Below are 21,525 nucleotides of genomic sequence, written 5' to 3' on the forward strand. Positions count from 1 at the left end.
GAATCAATTTTGTTGTCCCATTTTTTTATTTGGCAAAGTCTTTTTAGTTGTCCCATTTCTATTTTTGTCAATTTTTTTTACCTAAATATCCTTAGTTCACACAAGTAATTACGAATATACCCCCTTGTACCTTACTTACCCAACTACCCTTCACTACTTACCCTTTACTACTTACCCTTTTTAATGGACCCCACACCATCCTTAATAACCGTGCCCAAGCAAAAGGGACATCTAAATTGGTTCGGAGGGAGTATTAAATAAAAGTGCTAATAACCATAATGGAGCAAGCTAGTATTTCAGAACGGAAAAAATAGCTTACAAAAAAGACTATAAACCAGTGTCGACTATAGTAGGAGTTTTTGATCCCTATTCCAAATTACCTCGTATCACCCGAATATTGATCAGTTTTTTTGAGTATATTTTTTGTTAGCCTTTAAATATGTAATACTCCTATATGTATTGATTTAAGTTTAAAAGTATTATATGATTTTCAAATACATCAATCATAATAATATCATTATATCAATTTGAATGAGAAAAATTTTAATAATGCTATAATTTATAGATAGATTAGTATAAAAACTCGTAAATGGACCATTTTTTAGAAAAAAGAGGAGGGAGATCACAAGTAATGAATAAGTAAAGAGAAAAATGATAATATAATGGCAATTATGTAAATAGATGGAAATTATTACAACATAAGTAAACAAAAATGTCATCAAATGAGAAATGAGATATTTAATTATAATATGTTTGTAAAGTAAATGCGAAATGAGATATTCAATTTCAATTTCAATTTCAAATTAATATTTATAGTAAGAAAATGAGTGTAAATTTGTGGGGACAGATAGCAAATTAATTATTGGTAAAAAGTAGTAATCCATTTATGATCAACTACTACTATTAAGTAGAAAAACTGAAAAATTTCACATGCATCCTTACAAAGATTAGCCACATCAAATAATTAAATATTATATTTATTTAACCAAATAAGGTAAAATGGATTTTATTATATTACATGACAATTGACATTATATCATACAATTAACTAAATGGACACTGACCCACCACTTTATCTTTATGTCTTTCATACATATAAATTCTTTTTTAAATTCTTCTCTCTGTTTATTTATTATCATATATCGACATTTTTTTTAAAACACTCAATTCAAAGGTATGAAATAGTATACTTTAAAGGAAAGTTAAAAATATATATCATCAAATTGCATTGTTATACAATTATATTGAATATAAAATTTTAATTTGAAAATTTCAACTTGATAACGATAATATTCCCTCCGATTCATTTGAGTTGTCCCATTTAGTTTTTTGACACTATTGATCGATCGCTCTTAATTTGTATTTTATTCTTAATCTAAACATCAAAATATAGTTATATGAAATCTTATTTGATTTGTCTTAATGTAAATTTTATTAATAACAAATTTTTTTAATTTTTAATTATGCACAATTAGAAATATTTTGAATTGAATTAGTACATTGGATAGTGTGCTAAAACTAAATGGGACAACTCAAATGAATTGAAGGGAGTATATAGTTATATCATTGATTAAAAATCATAAAAAATATATCAATCATCATATTGGCATATTGATATGGCTGAATAAAAGTTCTCAGTTAGAATGAATTTACATCAATATTTTCATATTAATTCTTCTCAATAGTTATGTATTATATACATGATCCTATCATGTTTATTCTCTATATAATCTCTTTTATTTATAAGTTTTTCACAACTTTAACTTATTTTATCTACTTTAATATTTATGTCAAAAATAAAGGAATTTTTTTTTAGGATAAATGGATAATAGAACTAATTTATTATTCCTAGAACGTAAGACTATACGGTATATATAATTATATATGAGTTACGAGTATATTAGGAGTGATCCATAGCTTAGAATATAATGTGAGGTGGCAACTGTGATGCACACGTGGCATATTGTGATAGATTAGAATCACGCACTTTTTGCTGCTTGTACTTGCAGATAAAGGTTTCAATTTCAAGTCAACGTGTATGGATTTCGAAATTTATACTTTGATTTATCCTTAAGATTTGCTCATGGTCGCCTTAAAATAGTAGCGAACAAAAATAAGTTGTTTTTTCTAAGAAAAAAGATAAAAATTTGATAGAAGTATTAACTAATAAAAAAATTAAATTATATAAATAAAGTTAAAAGAGTTATACGTATGAATAAGATTTAAAAAAAGTAGTCACATTACTAATTTTGAAAATGATACAAATGGGTGGGATAATCTGAAAAGAAAATGATACTAATTGAGTGACACAGAGAAAATACTTTTCCCACTTAATTTGGTCATTTTTCATTTTTGTCTATTTTAAAAACTTTTATTTATTTTTATTTTTTGATATGATTTTGCCATTTTTACTATTTTTATTTTCTCTTATTTCTTAATACCTAATCATTTTACCCAAATCCAATTTTTTGTTTTCATCCCAAAAAGTCAATAAAGCTAAATAGCTAAGACGAAGGAATAAATATTCATTAAATCGACACTTTTAGATACTTTGCTCTCACTTTTAATTTGTTTCACATTGTAAATGGAGCGAGAAAAATTTTAAACATGATTTTTCACAGATATAAAAATTTTAAAATATATTCATTTGTAATCTTGTTATGTTCGTTTGAATATATAGAATTTTAAAAAATATTTGTTTTATTATATTTTATAAAGTGATTATATATATATATCAAATAAAAAGGATTTTAAAATGAGAAGGGTGAGAAGGATTATTGTTTAATTTTGTTTGGTTACTATATATACAAAGGATACTATATTATAAATTAAGAACATTTTAAAAATTATTTCATAGTTAACTTTCTGTGTAACATAGTTACTTTTACAATTATGTGTTTTTGGCTCAATCGTGACCAGTGGCGGACCCAGGAATTTCAAATTGGGGGGTCAAAATTTCGGATATCGGTTGTGGCGACGGAAAGGCGAGGGCAAAAAATCGTCGCCAAATGGAAAAGCAAATTAGCGACGAATTAGCGACGGGAATATGGTCGCAAATCCGTCGCTACAAGCTTTTATTTTTTTCAATTTTTTTTAAATGTTTAGCGACGGGAATATGGTCGCAAATCCGTCGCCAATTGGTCGCTACCGTAATTTTTTATTTTTTTTTTAAAGTTCATTTATTTTTTTCAGATTGGGGGGTCCACTGCCCCCCCTTTCCCCTAGCTGGGACCGCCCCTGATCGTGACCATAGATTTTTTTAATTTTAGTGGAATCAAAGGTGTAGAATCCTTCTTACCCATCTCATTTTCAACCCTTCTCAATAGATCCCTCCTATATATATATATATATATATATATATATATATATATATATATATATATATATATATATATATATATATAATCAATATTGTGAAACGAAGGAAGTATAAATAATACTCTTTTATCTCAACAATTTTGCTATGTTACATTGTAAAACTTAATTTTAGCTCAATTAAAAAAATAACAGAATGAAAAAAAAATAAATTATAAATTGGTAAAAAAATGTGGAGTATTAATCTGTGAATTATATACATCAATACAGAAAAACCAATAATAAGAATCTAAGATAATAAAGAATAAATTTATGGTAGTATTAAATTTAGTAAGATAAGTCACAAAAGTGAATCTTGCAATATCTTATTGGTCCATCCCTTGAGAATGATATGTCTAGTTTCTACATGTATACTTCTACTAGACGTATAAAAGAAGAATTTCAAACTTCAAAGGCATTTCAATGCCACATATCAAGCACTAAAATTCTTCTAACAAACATTTCATCACACAAGTATAAAAACCATAAACAAAACAGAATCCACCCTTTAAAAATCAAGAAGTACAGAAAAGAAAAATATCTAGTAGTGAATTAACTAATAAAACTTATTTTAGAAATAAAATATTTCAATTTAATACATTAAATTAAACTAAGCAAAAACAAAAAGGATAATTTTTACAAACTACCCATAACTTTCTCTATTATTCTACAAACCACCCCTAATTAAATTTAGTTCTCAAAATCACCCATTATTAATTAGTTGTTACTAATAAACACTTAATCACTTTTACTTTAGTTTTGAGAACTAAATTTAATTAGGGGCGGTTTGCAGAATAATAGAGAAAGATATGAATAGTTTTATATAAATTATCCAAATAAAAAAGAAATAAAAATAAACTAATTATACTATACAAATAAATAATATTGATATATTACTCGCAATATGTGATGTTTATTTTCTTTAGGAAAAATATATTATCAAAAATAATTCAATTCAAACTAGATACAAAATCATAGTGAAGGATGACGAAGCACGTAACATAGATACCCTCTTAAAGCCCTTAGGACAAAAACTACTAGCCATCAAGGATGGCGAATTACACCTAAATATAAGAAAAGAGGAAAATGATCGTCCTGGATCAAAGACGATTCTTTAGAAAGAAACTACAATTCGAAAGATAAAAGAAATAGCAAATATCACCAAAAGAAAAATCATTTCAAATTCGATAAATCAAGTCATTGAGAAAAAAAAAAGATTTATTTTCCTAGACCAAAACAATTTATTTGAGTAAGTCAACTCATTATTTTGTGTGAATAATATTTGCTAAAAGAACAACGAAAAATAAGAGAGTAATATTATACTCATAAGTACAACAAATCAAATTAAATAGTCTCTACCTTCATACCGATTCACCAAGATTATGTTTAAGTACTTAAATTTTTGCTACCCCCAATTGACTACAAGTCTAGGAGGCAATTAACAACAAATTCTTATAAACGTAATTGATGTTATAGCTTTAATTTTGTCTAACTCCTTCCATTTATCCAAACCTTTGATGATATGCGGATGTTCATTCAGATTATCATAATAATTTTGTATCAGATATTTCAAGTCGATTAAAAATCGAGTTTGTGTTCATATTGATTATTATATAATTTTAATTCATTTTGAAGTCTGATTAAAGTTAGATTCGATTATTGTCAGTTTGAAGCCTGAGTTGTATATGTTTTGAGAGGCTTGCGACCTCCATTTGTATAATGTAATTTCCGCTGCGTAATTTCTCTAGTAACAATAAACAATAAACAATATCATTATCAGTAATAAGGGAATTAGAATCATTCCCATTCAAAATAGCAATAACCAATCTTATCAATAAGGAACCCGTTCATTATTCCAACTAACAATAATCAAATCTCATTAATAAGGGACTCGCTCCCATTCAAACAAATAATAACCAATCTCATTACTAAGGGAATCGTTCTCATTCTAAATCATTATCAGCATTTTACATACTAGTATGGTGCTCTATTAGTAAACTTGAAAATCATATAATCAATAACGTCGATATTTCATTCAACGATAATTCATAGATTGTGTAGAACATATGTTTTAAAACAATTCAATATCGATAAATATACGGTGCAAGATGCATGTAAGGGTTAATTACCGCGTGTACGTACCTGTAAGGGTCATTGCACGATAAAAAAAGTCTCAAAAATCACCCAACTAAGGTTCCACTTTCCTCTTATGAACTGAGAATTTATACAAGTTTGAAGTAGAACTATAAGCCTACTTTTCTCCATTTAAGAGAGACTAAAAGCTAAAACAAACTATCATTCACCTATTCAAAGCAACTTTCAATTTTTATAATACGCACTTAATCAATTCATGTTACTTGATCTACACTTGCTCATAAGTTATGACATTAACTCAACAATTAAATAAGCCTTCACATTCACTAGACCAACAATCGAATAAGCTTTCACAACAACAAAGTGTACGTTATAGCCATTTCTCTAAACCAACGAGACTCAAGTTATAAAACCACATCACCATGTAATGCCATATACTACTAACGCTTACCCGTGTGACGAACATTAATAGTAACTTATAATTTGGCTACTATTACATCGCTTACAAAAATGACTAATCGACCATGTCAAGTATCCTTAATATGACCACATTCACTCTAATAGCTACGAGTATATCACAGTTAACTAACAATAATGCTCAATGATATAAACAATGTCCACCATCATTTTGTTAAGGCAAGGGACAATTCATAATCATTTTTAGTGAGTAATAATCTTAGACATTATAAATACTATTATCACTATTCACAATATGACAACCTATTCAAAGTTTATATCATTCTACTCAATTTACAAAGCATTTTCAACCCAAAAGTAGTACCATCATCATTATTTTCATTTATACTTTAAACCCTAACTCATAATTATTTTCAATTAATTAATCCAACTCCTATAGCAAGATTCAATGAATAAAAGAAATAATAAAAAGAATCATCATAAGACTCATAACTTGATAAAATCTCAATTAAAACAAGAAAGAAAATCAATTAGAGGGAGGTGAGATGGCTTACAAAGATGGAACTAGAAAAGGGGTGAAACTAGGTAGTTGCTGTGGTGGTGGGGGAGCCACGCAGCCCAACAATGGCTGCCAGACAGCTTGTGACGCAGCTGCTAGTGGGGCAGCACTCACGGCAGCAGGTTGGGACAGCCGTGAAGACGGTGGTGCAGCAGGTTCAGCCGGCTGAGGTGGCGGCACTGCTGGTTGGCGGCACAGCAGGGGGGAGGAAGAGAAGGAGGATAAGGAAAGAAAGAAGAAGGAAGAAAAGAGGAGTTTGAGCGGCTTTTTTTTATTTTTTTATGTATGTCAAGTAGTCTCCCTGGAAATAAAACTCTTAACTCATCATTTTCTAGGGTGAAAATATTTTAGTGAGGCGCAATTAAGAAATCCATTTTTTATGTGCTCACAATATTAAAAAAAATAATTTATTTTGAATCTCTTTATTTTAGAAATTGAAACTCTAATTTTAATATAAATATACGTTAACATATAAATTCGTATATAAAAGTAATCTATTAAAACTAATTTAAAAAAAATAATTTAATGAAATAAAAGTTATTAAAATATTACCTAATAATGTCAGAAATTCTCAGAGTGTTACGTTAATTCTATTAGTCCATTAATTTAATGGGGACTATAGGAATACCTAAAGTGCTTATTCAAATAACAAAATAACAAACATTAAGTCTTGTATGAGACGGGCCTATACAAGCAGCACAAATTGTTTATATTTACAAAAACTAATTAACTTTAATTTACCAATTCATCTTGTATGAGACAGTCTCACCGTGAGACGGGTCCATATAATAATCTATTTCTTCAATTAATTACTTCAAGATCATAAGTAACTTAAATTATTATTAATTTGATAATGATTGCAACTAAAAAACTAGCAATAATTCCGTCATTCCGAGAGAAAAAATAATTAACTGTTTTTTTATGACAAATTAAAATTAAGTGAATTTATATTAAACCGTGTTGTTAAAAAATTTGTCACTAACAAAATGAATCATTAACACAATTATATCAATTTCAAATTTCAAAATTTTAATATCTGGTTTGAATATTAAAATTAAAATAAAATATCTTATAATTATTACTTTTATCAATTAATGTGGAAAGTATCAAACAATAAGTTGCAGAATTAGAGAAAATAATAGGAGTATTCGGAGTTTCAAGTCTAAAATTGCGGACATATTTTAAAACACGCCCCGTTTGTCGTCCAAGTCAGCCAACAATCTAACGTGTAACTAAATGTGTAAGCAGCCATCGTTCCAACCTTTTTCTCATCCCAACACGTGTCATTTTCCTCTTGCTCTACTCCTCTCAAGCCCAACAATTTTTAAACAAAAAAAAGAAAGAAACCTTAACCCTCTTAAATAAAAGAGGCCAAAAATCAAATAAACTTTCCTTCCTCCATTGTTATACACCTTACACAACAAACACAGAGAGAGAGAGAGAGAAACAAACAAACATTTAACAATCATCAATGACGGAACAACAAGAAGACATTGAAATTTCAACCGAATCGAACACAATCATTGATGAAGACGGCTTAGAGCTTAGCCTTTCTTTACGTCCTTCTGGTTATTCTTCCTTTAATGATCTGAAGAACCTTCCAGAAACTTATGCTTCTCCAGCTTCCAATGGTCAGATCTTCTCAGAACGTGACGCACAATCACTCCGCCGTCATGAAGCTAATAAGTTAAAACGAGGCTTGAAACGTAAAGATTCTGTTGAAAACGACGTCGTTGCTATTCAGGAAGAGGATTTTGTTCAACGGAGTCGGAAAGTTCAAAATTTAGGGTTACAACAAGCAGCGCTGCCGTCGGTAGGGCGGAATGCTGGTTCTTTAAATGGTGGTTTTCGGCCTTACAAAGGGCAAAATGGTAAAATTAGTCCTTGTATTGAGGGTAAAGATGGTAACACCTCTGTTTCCAGCGGTAGTTCTTCTGGAATTTCTGATAATCACCAAATCATTTCTGGCGCAGGTAAATTTATTTTAAATTTATTTTTATTTTTTTAAAAAAAGTTGCTATTTATTTATTTATTTTTGATATTAACAGTGATATTGCAAGGTGGATGGATTTTATTCTTTGAAGTCATTTTCGAGGGAGATCTGCCTTTTTTATTTGTTATTTACAAGTTGTTGATTATTAGTAATGCTAAAAATAAAAGCCACATGAGGATATGTAATCAAATGTGATTAGGAAATATAAAAAATTGAGCAAATTGGTAGATGAAGATAATATATTATAATGGTAAGATTAAGATTAAGAAAAAGGCAAGCTAATCCTAATTTAATTATGATAATTTGATTTTAAAGAAAGTTGAATAGGGGTTATTTTCAAATGAGGGTATGACATTGTTGCGGTATTATGCTTTAGCTAAAAATGACACTTATTTGCAAGTTGGGGTTATTTATTTGGGTGGAAAGTCAAGTTGTAATTGTTAAATTGGGCAAAAGAGTTTTAAAGTTGTACACATTGCTTTAAAATAAATGTGGACGGTGTTGGTTAGTCTTATTGATGTGAGTTATTAGGTAATCAATGTATGATCTAATATTATGGTGAATTAATAAAAGAAACATAGGAGAACGGATTTAGGGCCGGGGTTGTGTTATTCATTGGAAGGTTTGACAGACTCATGTAGGGCAATTGTAATTCTATTTATTAAAATGAGGGATCATGATCACGTTTTGTTGTGTTCTCCTTTGGTATTGCCTTGATATTAGCCATTCGAAGATATTCTCATAGGTTTCAAATATCAGTTTAAGTTTTTAATTGCCATATATCAGAAGCCAACGGGACGAGAGATTATGGGGTTTGAATTTATAGAGCGTATATAACATATCTCGAGGTCTTAACAATCATCTTAGGTTTTTAGTCTTGTTGGTTCATTAACAAAAGAAAAATGTTTAAAATTTGAAAACAATAAAAATAAAATAAAATCTTCCATGTTATAAAAACTTCAGTTTTCAAAATTAGTGAAACTTGTGAGTTTGTGATCATAATGTATAAGTTGTTAATCTTGGCTTTGATTTTTGTTACTATCCTCTAAAGAGTAAAGACCTCGTCAAACAAGCTAGGTGTTGGTGTCCTTTTTGTGATTCTTGGAAGAGTTTTTTTGACTTAAGATTAATTGGAGGTAGTATTAAATGTGGATGTTTAAAATCCTATTTGATTTTGTTTAGTGTAGGAATAAGTCCCACATGAGAAAAATAAGAAAGAGTCGATAAGTATAAAAGTGACCCAATTTCAAACTAGTATGAAGCCTAACTTATTCTTGCGGGCTCGACCCAAAGTGAATAATTTCATACTAAAGCGGATCATTCACGGCTGACACGATTGTCCTTCATTTGCTTTATTTGATAATTAGTTAAGGGTTAACCCAATAGCCCATTGCCCATAGAGGTGAGGTGACATGATGAGTGACGGTTTCATCCTGTATTTCTGGGAATACACAAGTAGGAGTATTCCATTATTGTTGTCTGTTGATGTCAGTGTTGAGTTGTTTGACCTTAAAGATAAGATAATATATTGTTCAAAATTATGTACAGTTTTCGAAAGCTATATGGACATATGAGAATGCTAATCAACTTTGGATTGGTCTGTGACAACCTATAATGCCACAATCATGCAACTAAAAATGTTTCTTTTCTTAAGTTTATTATTGAAATTTTAAACATGTAGTGAAAGAAAATAAACCAAATTTCTTAACATGATATTTTGTTTGCTCTTTACCTGAGTAGAGTTTGCATTATTGTTATTCTGTAGATTTGGAATTATCCTTCATCTTTGCACATTAACAAGTGATTTGAGATTCATCTCTGTCAGATACATTTCTAAAGTCTAAATCTTTCTGTGCTATCTAATCTTATGGTAGTAAATTTATACTGAATCTCTTACAAGAGTAATAAGCTGATCTGGGATTCGATTCGACTTTAATGATAGGGGGGGTTTGACTGACAAATGAAAACGTTTTTCAAATTAAATTTTTATCATAGGGAGACATTATTACATTAGAAGATGACACCATGAATCTTCATGTGATGTCTGATGGTTATGAGTCTTATGACTCCAAAATGTGTTTTATATATATATATATATATATATATATATATATATATATATATATATATATATATATATATATATATATATATATATATTAAAGGAACTAATTCAACTAAAAGTTTAAGCTGATGGTTGAGACCTCCGGAATGTTATATACTTTAACACGCCTCCTCATACGAGAGCCCTTTGGGCTAAAAGTTTGGATGCAGCATAAGTCCTCATACCTAGTGTAATATATTCCACTTGAATTTGAGGGGTGGTTGAGTTTCGAACCCGTGACTTCTTGTCAAGATGACTTCTAATACCATGTCAAGAAACCAACTCAACCAAAAGCTTTAACAATGTACTCTATCATGTCATTCACACAAGAGTCCTTTGTGCTAAAAGTGTGAATGCAACTCATATCCTTTGCAAACCTAACGCTAAACGTTCCACTTGAATTGAGGGACGATGGGCGGATGAGATTGTTGAACTCATCACCTTCCGTCATGTTGGTTTCATATACCATTTTGTGGCCTAGAAGTAGAAGTAGTTGTTGGTCTTGTGTAATTACCTCATAGATTAGTCTAACAGTGAATCTATGCTCTTGTTTCAGGTGGGAATAGCAGTGATACTGGCAGTCATTCAAGTCATCCTCACTCACAACTGCCCTCCCCAAGTGCTCCCTCATCTAGTACAACTTCACAACTACGTCTTAATTCATCACAACTAGACCTTCAACCTAACACTTCTAAACCAAACCGCTCAAAATCCCAAGTATGCAGCTCATCTTCTAATAAAATCGAGCTTAACTCAGTCTCAAAACAACCATGTAAATCACTGGACGGAGCAACATCATTGAATACGACTCCCCAAAGCACCGTTCCTAAAGAAACCAAACCAGAAATCGGAAAGCCCCCTAAACCCAATGGGTTGATGGGCCAGCAGAAAGCTGTATTTTCTCAAATGCCGTGTGTTTCAGCCACCGGAAATGGACCAAATGGGAAGACAATAACCGGGTTTTTGTATAAATACACAAACACTGAGGTGGGCATTGTATGTGTTTGCCATGGAGCATCGTTTTCCCCAGCAAGTTTCGTGGAGCATGCTGGTGGTGTTGATGTAGAGTACCCACTCAGGCACATTAAAGTTGTATCCTTTCCACTTAGTTAACCACTAATCCATTATACTCCGTTCTGTTTACATTGTTACATCTAATAGTTTAATATGAAAGAAAGTTTTTTAAGCTAAATGTAGCGATCTTAATGAGATAAATGAGTAATTGCGAGCTAATAATATGACTTTTTTTTTAAAGGATAACAATATGACATTTATTTTTGAGTTGATTTTAATTTAATTTAGTAAAGATGAATAGAATTAACAGAAGCAATCCCTCCTCCCTTCCGTTGCATCACAATTTACATGGGTGTTGGATATGATATTCTTTTGCTTTCTAAGGTTGTACTTTTCATCTAATTGTATACTTTATATTATCACCAAGACTAATTTCGATCATAAGGAGACGGTCGCTATGAAATGAGTCCACACAATTAGTTTTTTTTTCTTTCTAATTAATCACTTTATAATTATAAGTGATTACTTTAACATATTTAAGGGACATGGGTCAATCTAATAGAAATGATTTCACCATGAAACTGTCTCATTTTAAAATTTGTGATTAATTTTAAGAACATCTAATGGATCAGTTAAAGGATACCTCTAATTTTTACAAATAAAGTTTCAAATGAAATATATTAAAATTAAAAGTTAAAATCTTAAATTTATTTATTTTTGAACCACTTAATTTAGATTTTAGATCCACTAAATTCACACAATTAGAATAGTTTAAATTCTGTTTCTCCAATGTTAACATAAAATTAGATTCTACTTGATTTCACTGTAATTCATTCAATCAATGAACAAGAAAAGATTTTGCTAGACTTTGGCTAGATTTTTTCACAAACTAATTCTTATCAAATTAATTTGCTTCTTTTTAGAAAATAATAATTTAAGGGGACATGACCTTAACTAGAGGCACATCCATAATCATAGGTGATTCAATACACGAAGTATTGACGCTCCAAGAACACAAAGTCTCATTCAATATGTACCCCTTGTTATCTTTTCCACGAGAACTATAACAAGTCCATAATCACATGATTTTCTTCGAACTTATGAGCTTAAATGATGTTTTCTATGCTATTTTTCTATATTTTTTATTGAATTTTATGCTTGGGTTGAAGTTTTTGTTTTTTTACTTATTTTGCAGGTAAAATGAGTGTTTTCTATGGATAAACACGAATTTTGGAGGCATGAAAACATCAAAAAAAGAATTGAATCGAGAAAAGAAGAATATCAACTAATTAAAGGCCTAAAAGGTCAAAAGTTAGAAAGAAAAAATATGACACATAATACTATTTTGATCATAACATTTTATAAACAAGTCAGAGTGATGCAAGACTAGTATCATTGAAAAGAGACTCAAAAGTTTTCTAACGACATATCATACGCTTCAAATAGACACCCTAAAAGAATGTTATCATCATTTTACAACAATTTTCTCCTTGAATATGTGCAGGCTAATCCTGAATGGGGAGTTAGTTAGGACTTTGGCTAGTCAAAGGCTTATCAAGCAATTGTAGGATGAGTTCAATCTTTTCTAAAGTAATTACATATGTTTTCTACAAGTTTTACGTTTATTTTATCATATTTCTTTTAGGATTTTATGTAAACTATATAAATCTTTTATTATCAATTTGTCGCTAAATTTTTTAAAGTTTTTTCTCTAGAATCTCTCCAATAAATTTGAAAGAAAAAAATGATTTAACTATGATACTTATATTATTTATAGACTAATTCGATTTACATTCAACTCAAACTGAGCCCATCGCATTCAATAAAAACACACACGCACACAAAAAAATGCAGCACGCATACGAACACACAAACACTAACGCTACACACGAACGTACATATACACTCTCATCTTTTTCACACACACAAGCACGCACACGTGCTCATACAAATGACCAAAAATTATTGCTTTAAATTAATACTAAAATGTTGTTGTGTTTAACCTTCTACATCTTCTACATTAATTCTTAATCGATCAGATTAAATTTCATTGATAAGCCAATAATTTTAGTTTGAAAACATGGAATGCAATTTTGTAAAACATTACTGTCTTAATAGATTTGTAAATTTATCTTTAAATATAACAGCTAATATCTTGAGAAACCATCTCTTTAAGAGACGTATCTCAAGTCAAATTTATTAAAAATTAATGCCCAATTATCGCATTCTTAATGCCAACTTAGATTATCCTTAATGCTTACTTACTATATTCTTAATGTCTACTTTCTTAAATGTCTACTTACATCATTTTTAAAACCTACTTATAATATTTTAAAAAGTATATAATGGACCAGCCCAATTAGAAATAATCTTTTACTTATAAGTTATAACATTAAAAATATCTTATTATTCATTTATCTTTAAATATAGTAGTTAGTACTTGACCTAAACAAGAAGAAAAGAAATCAATCCCAAACCTCTGTTACAAAGACAAAAAAAAAACCTTCAACTATTAGACTAATCCATGAAATTTTAGGCTAAAATCTGATAATAAATTCTATAAAGAGACGATCTCTTTGAAAGATTTTTTAAGCCAACCCAAAGAATTAAAAAAATAAATAAATAAAGTGAACATTTTAAAACAAGCACACGAAAAAATGGTGAAAACTATAATAAAACAAACACGTGCTTTACTACTCTTCTAGCTAGTTATCAATATCATTTTATCATTCACTCTCTTAAATCTTTATCTTCACTTCTTCGCTCTCAATAAATTTTAAATTTTAGTGGGAATCTATTTGAAAATTCGTGCTCAATTTTGTCAATTAATTGTTTCTTTTTGAACCTAAATTGCTAGAAATGTTTATATTGATTAATATTGCCAATTGATTATTTTTATTCAACCTAAATTGCAAGTAATGTTAATATTGATCATTTATAATAATGGGTGCTTATATATATTGAAGTTAGATTATTCAATACATCCAGTTTGCTAATTAATAAGTATGTAATTTAACTAGTTATAGTGTGTTTTAATATATTAAAATAGGTGTTTATAGTATTTAAAACATGTATTTATAGTATTTGTAGGAAAATTTAGATGGTAAAACAGTGAATGTTCACTCGGACTCTTGATGAAACCATGTTGGAGAAGATAATTGTCGTTGTTGCTATTCCACGCTCGAGGTGCTTGTTTGAGTCCGTACAGAGTTTTTCGAAGGCGATTTACTTTGTCTTCTTGGCCTTTGATGACGTATCCCTGCGGTTGCTCGACGTACACTTCTTCTTCAAGTTCTCAATTTAGAAATTCTGATTTGACATCGAGCTGAAAGACTAGTAGCTGATCTTGTGCTGCTAATGCCAAGAATGTTCTGATTGTCTCCATGCGGACAACTGGAACATATGTTTCGTTGAAGTCGATTTCTGGTTGTTGCGCATATCCCTTTGCTACGAGCCTTGCTTTGTACTTGTTGATGGAGCCATCATCCTTATGTTTCACCTTGTAGACCCACTTGAGTCCGATGACTTCCTTGTCTTGTGGGTTTATCTACAAGTTTCCATGTGTGATTCTTCTCGATCATTTTGATTTTTTCGTTCATAGCCTCAATCCATGTTTCTTCTTGTGCTGCTTCTTGATGTTTGTGGCTCACTAGAGAAGAGAGTCATCATTGCTTGGTCATAATGGTAGTCTTGTAGTCATGATGGCGGTTGCCGATCGCATGTTGATCTCCAGGCTTCTTGATGTTAAGGAGTTGAACGTGATGTTTGGCTTCTTGATCTTGGGGATGATCTTGTACTTCCAGGTGTGCTTGGACTCGAAGATGATGCGTTTGTTGGTTGGTCTGCTCTGTCTTCTTCACTTGGATCTCTTGGGAGAGTATCTTCTTCGCGAGCTTCAATTTCCTTTTCTTTCCACATCCATTCGGCTGCTTCGTCGAAAATTACGTCTCTAGAGATGATTAATTCTTTAGATTCAAGCTTGTAAAGGCGATATCCTTTTATTTCGTGACTGTATCCAATGAATATGCATTTTTCTCCCTTCTCATCGAGCTTTTCCCGATTTTCCTTTGGGATGTGGGCATAAGCTACGCATCCGAACACTTTGAGGTGCTCTACTCTTGGCTTTCTCTTGTGCCAAGCTTCATATGGTGTTAAATGCTGCTTTTGTGGGAGATCTATTAAGGATATATACTGCCGTGTGAACAGCTTCGGCCCAGCATCTATTGGGTAGATGTTTACCATGCATCATGCTGCGGGTCATCTCTGCTATAGTGCGGTTTTTCCTTTCTGCGACACCGTTTTTGTTGAGGTGTTGTAATATCCTTTCTTTTTTAAAAAAAAAAGAATAATAATAATAATAATGAATAAATTTCAGAAAAAAAAATAAAAAAAATAAAAACATAACCCACCATTAACAATAACCTCCCACACCATTAACAATAACTTCCCACCACTCTTCTTCCCACTCTTCCCACTAAACCTCATAACTAACCTCACTTACCTCTTATAAATCAAATCAATTAACCTTAATTTCATTCACATTATTACTCACAATCCCTTCTTCTCCTACAAATTACTTCCTTTATCTCCCATTTGCTAAAAATTCAGTCAAGAAAACTCAAAATTTTGATATTAAAGGTATGAAATTTCATCTCTTTATAATATTGTTCTACCAATTTCAATTTAAATTACACATTTTGCATTTGAAAAAAAAAAAAAATATTCTGACCTTAGTTTTTCCGGCGATACGACGGTCACCGGGACACCACCGGCGTGCGACGGCGGCCACCGGAGCCACCGCCGGCCAACACCTTTTCCCTCTTCCTTCTCCCTTTCTCCTTCTCTCTCCTCCTTCCCTTTCTTTTTCTGTTTCGTGAGTTACTGGAACTCACCTTCTTTTTTTTTTTTTATATATATAATAATTTTATATTATTATTATTATTATTATTATTATTATTATCCTTAACCCTTATAAATTTCTAAATCTTATAATAAAATGAGTTAACTATTTTAAATCCCTGCTCTTCTATACTACTCTTAAAATCTTAAATTACATATTTAAAATTATTCTTTTTAAATAAAGTATACAAAATGAAAAAGTCTTTTAATTTATTTATTTCGATGGGTTGATCGGGGTATTAAATTGAGATATATTATTTTCTCGTGTAGACAGCGGATTTGTAGACAGAGATTATTAGAAGCGTACGTTGTCTAGGATCGCGTGACAAGGTAATTCTCAATGTTCATCTAATTAGGACTATCCCGTTAGTATTATGTGCTAAGTGATAATTAATGTGTTTAAATGGGTGCATGATTTGATATGACATTATTTTATATGATGTTATGCTTAATATATTCTCAAATTATATTTACTATTATTTTTGTCAAACTTGAATTTATAATTTTTATTTCGATAAAATTTATATTATTATTTTGATAACGAAATTGGATACGATTTAAATTGGAAGAGAAATATTTATGATATTAATTCCTATTGCCACCAATTGATGTTAGAATGGTGATTTGGAAAATGAGATTTCAGTTGGATATTCCTGAGATATATATTTATTGGGAAAAATTTATGATCATAAAATATAATGTATAATGCATGTTTGATTTTAAGTTTGTGTGCTCGCAACTAATTATTAAAATATATTAAATCACGTAAAGTGTAACACGAGGGAAATGAAGCTCTTATATTTGTTGTGATCCAAGTATAAGGGTGATGAACAGGTTGCCCTGTTTGGTTAGTATAGCCGCCGACAGGTATTATTATTTTTGATACTTGATATGATGTTTGGTCTTCCTTCTATTTGTTGTGATCCAAGTAGAAGGGGTGTGCACACTAGGGTTCCCTGAGACTACTCTGCTGGCCTTGAATTATTTGGGGTGACGACCTCTTGCTGAAGTAGGTATAGGGGTAAAGCCTCGGCCTACTGGCGTTCTCGTTCCCTCAAATTTAAGATTGATTATGTGTTTGTCATTATTAATTATCAAATTAATAAATTGGTTTATGTGATAATATATACATTATTTTCTCAAACTGTTTTCTATTAAACTCAGCTATATGTTATTTTCTAAAATTATTTCCAATTTGATTATATTGTATTTTCTTAAATCATTTTCAAACTTAGTCGTCTTACGGGATGGAGTTGGAATTACTCAATTTTTCTGATTTTGGGAGTTTTTCCCTTGTTTTTCTTGCATTCTTGTGTTACAGGTTATTGATTGCATGGGAATCGCGGAGTGAGGATCACTTAGAAATATAGCTTTTACTAGAGTCGTATTTCAGTTTAAATTTTACCTTAGGTTGTTTAAATTTTATATGGACACAAATTACGTTTCAGTCTTTTCTTATGTTGTAAGACCCTTTATTGGATTTAAAATTATTAAGTTATTTCTTAGTCGTTAAGCCTTACATCTATTTTATTAGAAATAGATGTGGCGGTAACACTCCCATGAGTAGGTTTTGGTTCATGTTTTCATTAAAGGTGTTTTCAAAAGTTCGACCTATTCTGAGGGTGTTACAGGTGTACGCCTTGTTGTAAGTTCTCTTTTAATTCCATGCTTCTTACAGAAGCTGTTGAATTCGTTGCTTGTAAATTCTCCGCCACGATCCATTCTAAGAATAGAATACCCACTTTGATTTTCTGTGAGGGCTTTGAATTGCATGAAGTGGGAAAAAACTTCTGATTTTTTTATCCAAGAAATATACCTAGATCTGCATCAACAAGCTCTAGAAGCCTTGGCCCTCCAAGATGCGGTAGAAAATGGCAATCTGTGCATCTTGCCATATATACAGCCTTCGCAAATTTTTCTTTCATTTTATATTGATGGTAGTGCAATTACCATTTCTTTTTGTTTTAATAGTTTTAGACTATTAAAACTTAGATGCCCGAATCTCAAATGCCATAAGGTGGATTCATCATTTATTGAGCTTAAAGCCAATTTTTTTTCAAATGGCATTTTTAATGAGAATATTTTGTTAGAAGCCATTTCGATAGTTGTTATTATTTGACCCTTATTTTTATCACATTTGCTATTCTCAAATTTAACCATATATTCTTTTTTAATTAATTGGCCTACACTTAATAAATTTTGTGCAAGTCCGGGAACATAGAAAACTTCATAAATTAATTTTGATAAGCCATTTTTTGTTTTAATGGCGACGGCGACATCTTCTTTTTCGTCGTCGCCAAGTGTGATGTGTGTATAACATTTTCGTTAAGAGTGACAAAATAATTTTTATTGCCAGTCATGTGATTTGAACAACCACTATCAATATACCATATGTTACTTTTTCTTGTGCATTTAATCCAGTGTAAAATATTTGTTCTTCGGAATTATTGTTTTCGAAATAGTTTGCTTCTTCTTTTTGTCGATGCCAACAATCTTTTTCGAGGTGTGTGTGTTTTTTACACCTCTTACATTTATACCGACAATCATTAGTATTGTGGTTAGTTTTCTTACATAATTTAAAATAAAGTTCAGTTTGATTATTAAACTTTTTCATAATTTTACAATGACTATTTTTATTTTCACCATTACAAATTTTTAATATTATATTTTTACAAAAGCCTGTTCTGTTGGTTCTTCGTTAAATCTTTTTAATTATATCTTCATGTGCAAGTAGTGATCCCACTAGTTTGTGTATACTTAATTGAGATAAATTTTTCTTGTTAACCTCTTCTGTTGTCGTGGCAATAATGTTATATTTTTGTGAGAGACTCCTTAATATTTTTTCGAATCACATTTTCATCTTCTATTTTACCACCATTTAATCTTATTTGATATATTATATTAATGACTCGGTCAAAAAATGAATGTATTATTTCATTTTCTGCCATTAATAAATTATCAAATTATCTCCATTGTGATTGGAGTTTTAAATGAATTACCTCTTCAGAACCTATGTATTTTGTCTCCAGGATCCTTCAAGCCTCAGTAGCTGTTTTTGCAGGCATGATCGTTGTAAGTATTGTCTCGTTGACTCCACGATATAATAGGGATAGGGCATAGTTATCCCTTATCCTATTTTGTTTATATTGTTTTATTTTTGTTTCATCCCAAGATGACTCTTTAGTCTCATAAGTAACTTTCTTGTACTAATTCCCATAAATCTTAGGAGATAAATATTGACCTCATTTGCATAACTCATTGTTCGTATTTTTCTCCCTCAAATGTGGGAACACAATTATCTTGGGGGTAATTAACGGTTGGGGTCATTTTTTTAATTTTGTGGTTAGAGGTTTATTTTATTGTGGAGTATATTGGTTATTGTGTTTAGGTTGTTTGGAGGTCTTGGTTTTAATTAGCTCTTGATGCCAAATGTAGGAAAATTTAGATGGTAAAATAGTGAATTAGTTTATTTGGAGAGGAAGATGAGTGAATATGTAAAATGAATAAGAATATCCATTCTACATATTTACTCATCATTCTCTCCAAATAAATCAATTCACTATTTTATTATCTAAATTTTCCTACAGTATTCAAACTAGATGTTTATAGTATATGAAATATATATTTATAATACTAAAATATATGTTTATAATATTTAAGTAGGTGTTTATAGTATTCAAAGTAGGTTTTTTCAACATACAAAATAAGTGGTTATAACATTCAAAGTAGGTGTTTATTGCATTAAAAGTAAGTCTTTATAGTAACATTCAGCTTAAGTAATTTGCTATATTAAAGTAGGTGTTTTCTTTACCATCAATTTGCAAGATAATAAGTAGTTCTACTTTTCAAGATAATAACTAATAAGTAGATTAGTATTATCATATCCATTGCATCCCACTCATAAAGTGAATTTTTATAGCATTCATAATAACTATTTTTATACATCAAAGTACATTCGTACAAGCAAACTTTATAATTGTTTTCTTTGTGAACAATTCTATTTTCAAAGGATATTTATTAGGAAATATTTAAATATATTTTTAAGAACATTTAATAAAAATTTTTAATTTATACATTTAATTTCATTTGTATTATTTTTTGATTGATTTTGAGTTGTAAACTTAATGAAATTCTAGCATTAATTATTTCATTATATTCCTCCATATTGATTTAATTAGTTTTTTCTTGAACTTGATGTGTTTTTTGGGTAATTTCTAATTTCTATGGAAATTACCGTGGAATATTGATACTTTTAATTGAGAGCAATTTTAGAAACTAATTATGCATAACTGATAAATTTTTTTGTTTTTAAAAAATGCGTGCAGCAATTTGTGTACATTTTGTTGTTATTATTATTTTTAATTATATTAGGTTGCTCAAGACTTGGGGGCCTAAAGAAACGTTCTCACAAATTCGGCTCAAACCAAATATTGACCGTAAACTAAAAAATATATATTTTATTTTTCAAAAAAAATGAAATAATAACCATATTTTCAAAATTCAAAATTATATATTATTAATTATTCAGCATATTATCAGAGATAATAGCATAATTTAACTGACTAGTATAGAAAACTTCGTGCAACGCATGAATTTATGAGTATGAAAAATACAAAAATATAACTTCAAAAAATAATGTAAATATATATTATCGTGATTAAATTTATCGATATATTATTTTTTAAAACAAAAATTAACTGATTTTTTTAAAAAAATTATTTATTGAATAAATCACTTTTTGATTCAATTAAATATGTTAGTTATATAGAATTGCTATAATTTTAAAAATGAAAATATTGTCATATAATCAATTCACAAATTCTTGTGAGAGACGGTTTTTTGAGTGACAATCTTTAATTGGATATTGTGAGTAGGTTTAAAAATTATATAAGTAGATATTTAAGATATTAAAAATAGAAATTATGAAAATGATAAATAAACATTGAGAATAATATAAATTGACATTAAAAATAAATTAAATAAACATTAATCTTTGATACGCTGAATTTAAAATAGCTTAATCAATTATCATTAAGTAAACTAATTGTATTTGTCATGCTCCTTAAAAATGACAAGGGCATGTTTATTCCC

General features: G+C 29.8%; 1 protein-coding gene across 1 annotated transcript; it reads left to right on the plus strand.

The window, feature by feature from the left end:
• The first annotated feature begins 7,661 nt into the window (after window positions 1-7,661).
• Window positions 7,662-11,775, plus strand: LOC130813050 (ninja-family protein 3-like). The gene is made up of 2 exons (XM_057678754.1): window positions 7,662-8,397; window positions 11,078-11,775. Exons 1-2 carry the CDS (start codon window positions 7,896-7,898, stop codon window positions 11,632-11,634), a joined length of 1,059 nt encoding a protein of 352 aa, XP_057534737.1. The 5' UTR covers window positions 7,662-7,895; the 3' UTR covers window positions 11,635-11,775.
• Window positions 11,776-21,525: the final 9,750 nt, after the last annotated feature.

Source organism: Amaranthus tricolor, chromosome 5 (assembly GCF_026212465.1).
Source record: "Amaranthus tricolor cultivar Red isolate AtriRed21 chromosome 5, ASM2621246v1, whole genome shotgun sequence".
Taxonomy (NCBI): Eukaryota; Viridiplantae; Streptophyta; class Magnoliopsida; order Caryophyllales; family Amaranthaceae; genus Amaranthus; species Amaranthus tricolor.

What these genes read in the sequence shown, in the direction of transcription:
- LOC130813050 (XM_057678754.1), top strand. Translation starts at nt 7,896, where the DNA reads ATGACGGAACAACAAGAAGACATTGAAATTTCAACCGAATCGAACACA. An exon ending in CCAAATCATTTCTGGCGCAG is followed by an intron (nt 8,398 to 11,077) that starts GTAAATTTATTT and finishes CTCTTGTTTCAG; the next exon opens with GTGGGAATAGCAGTGATACT.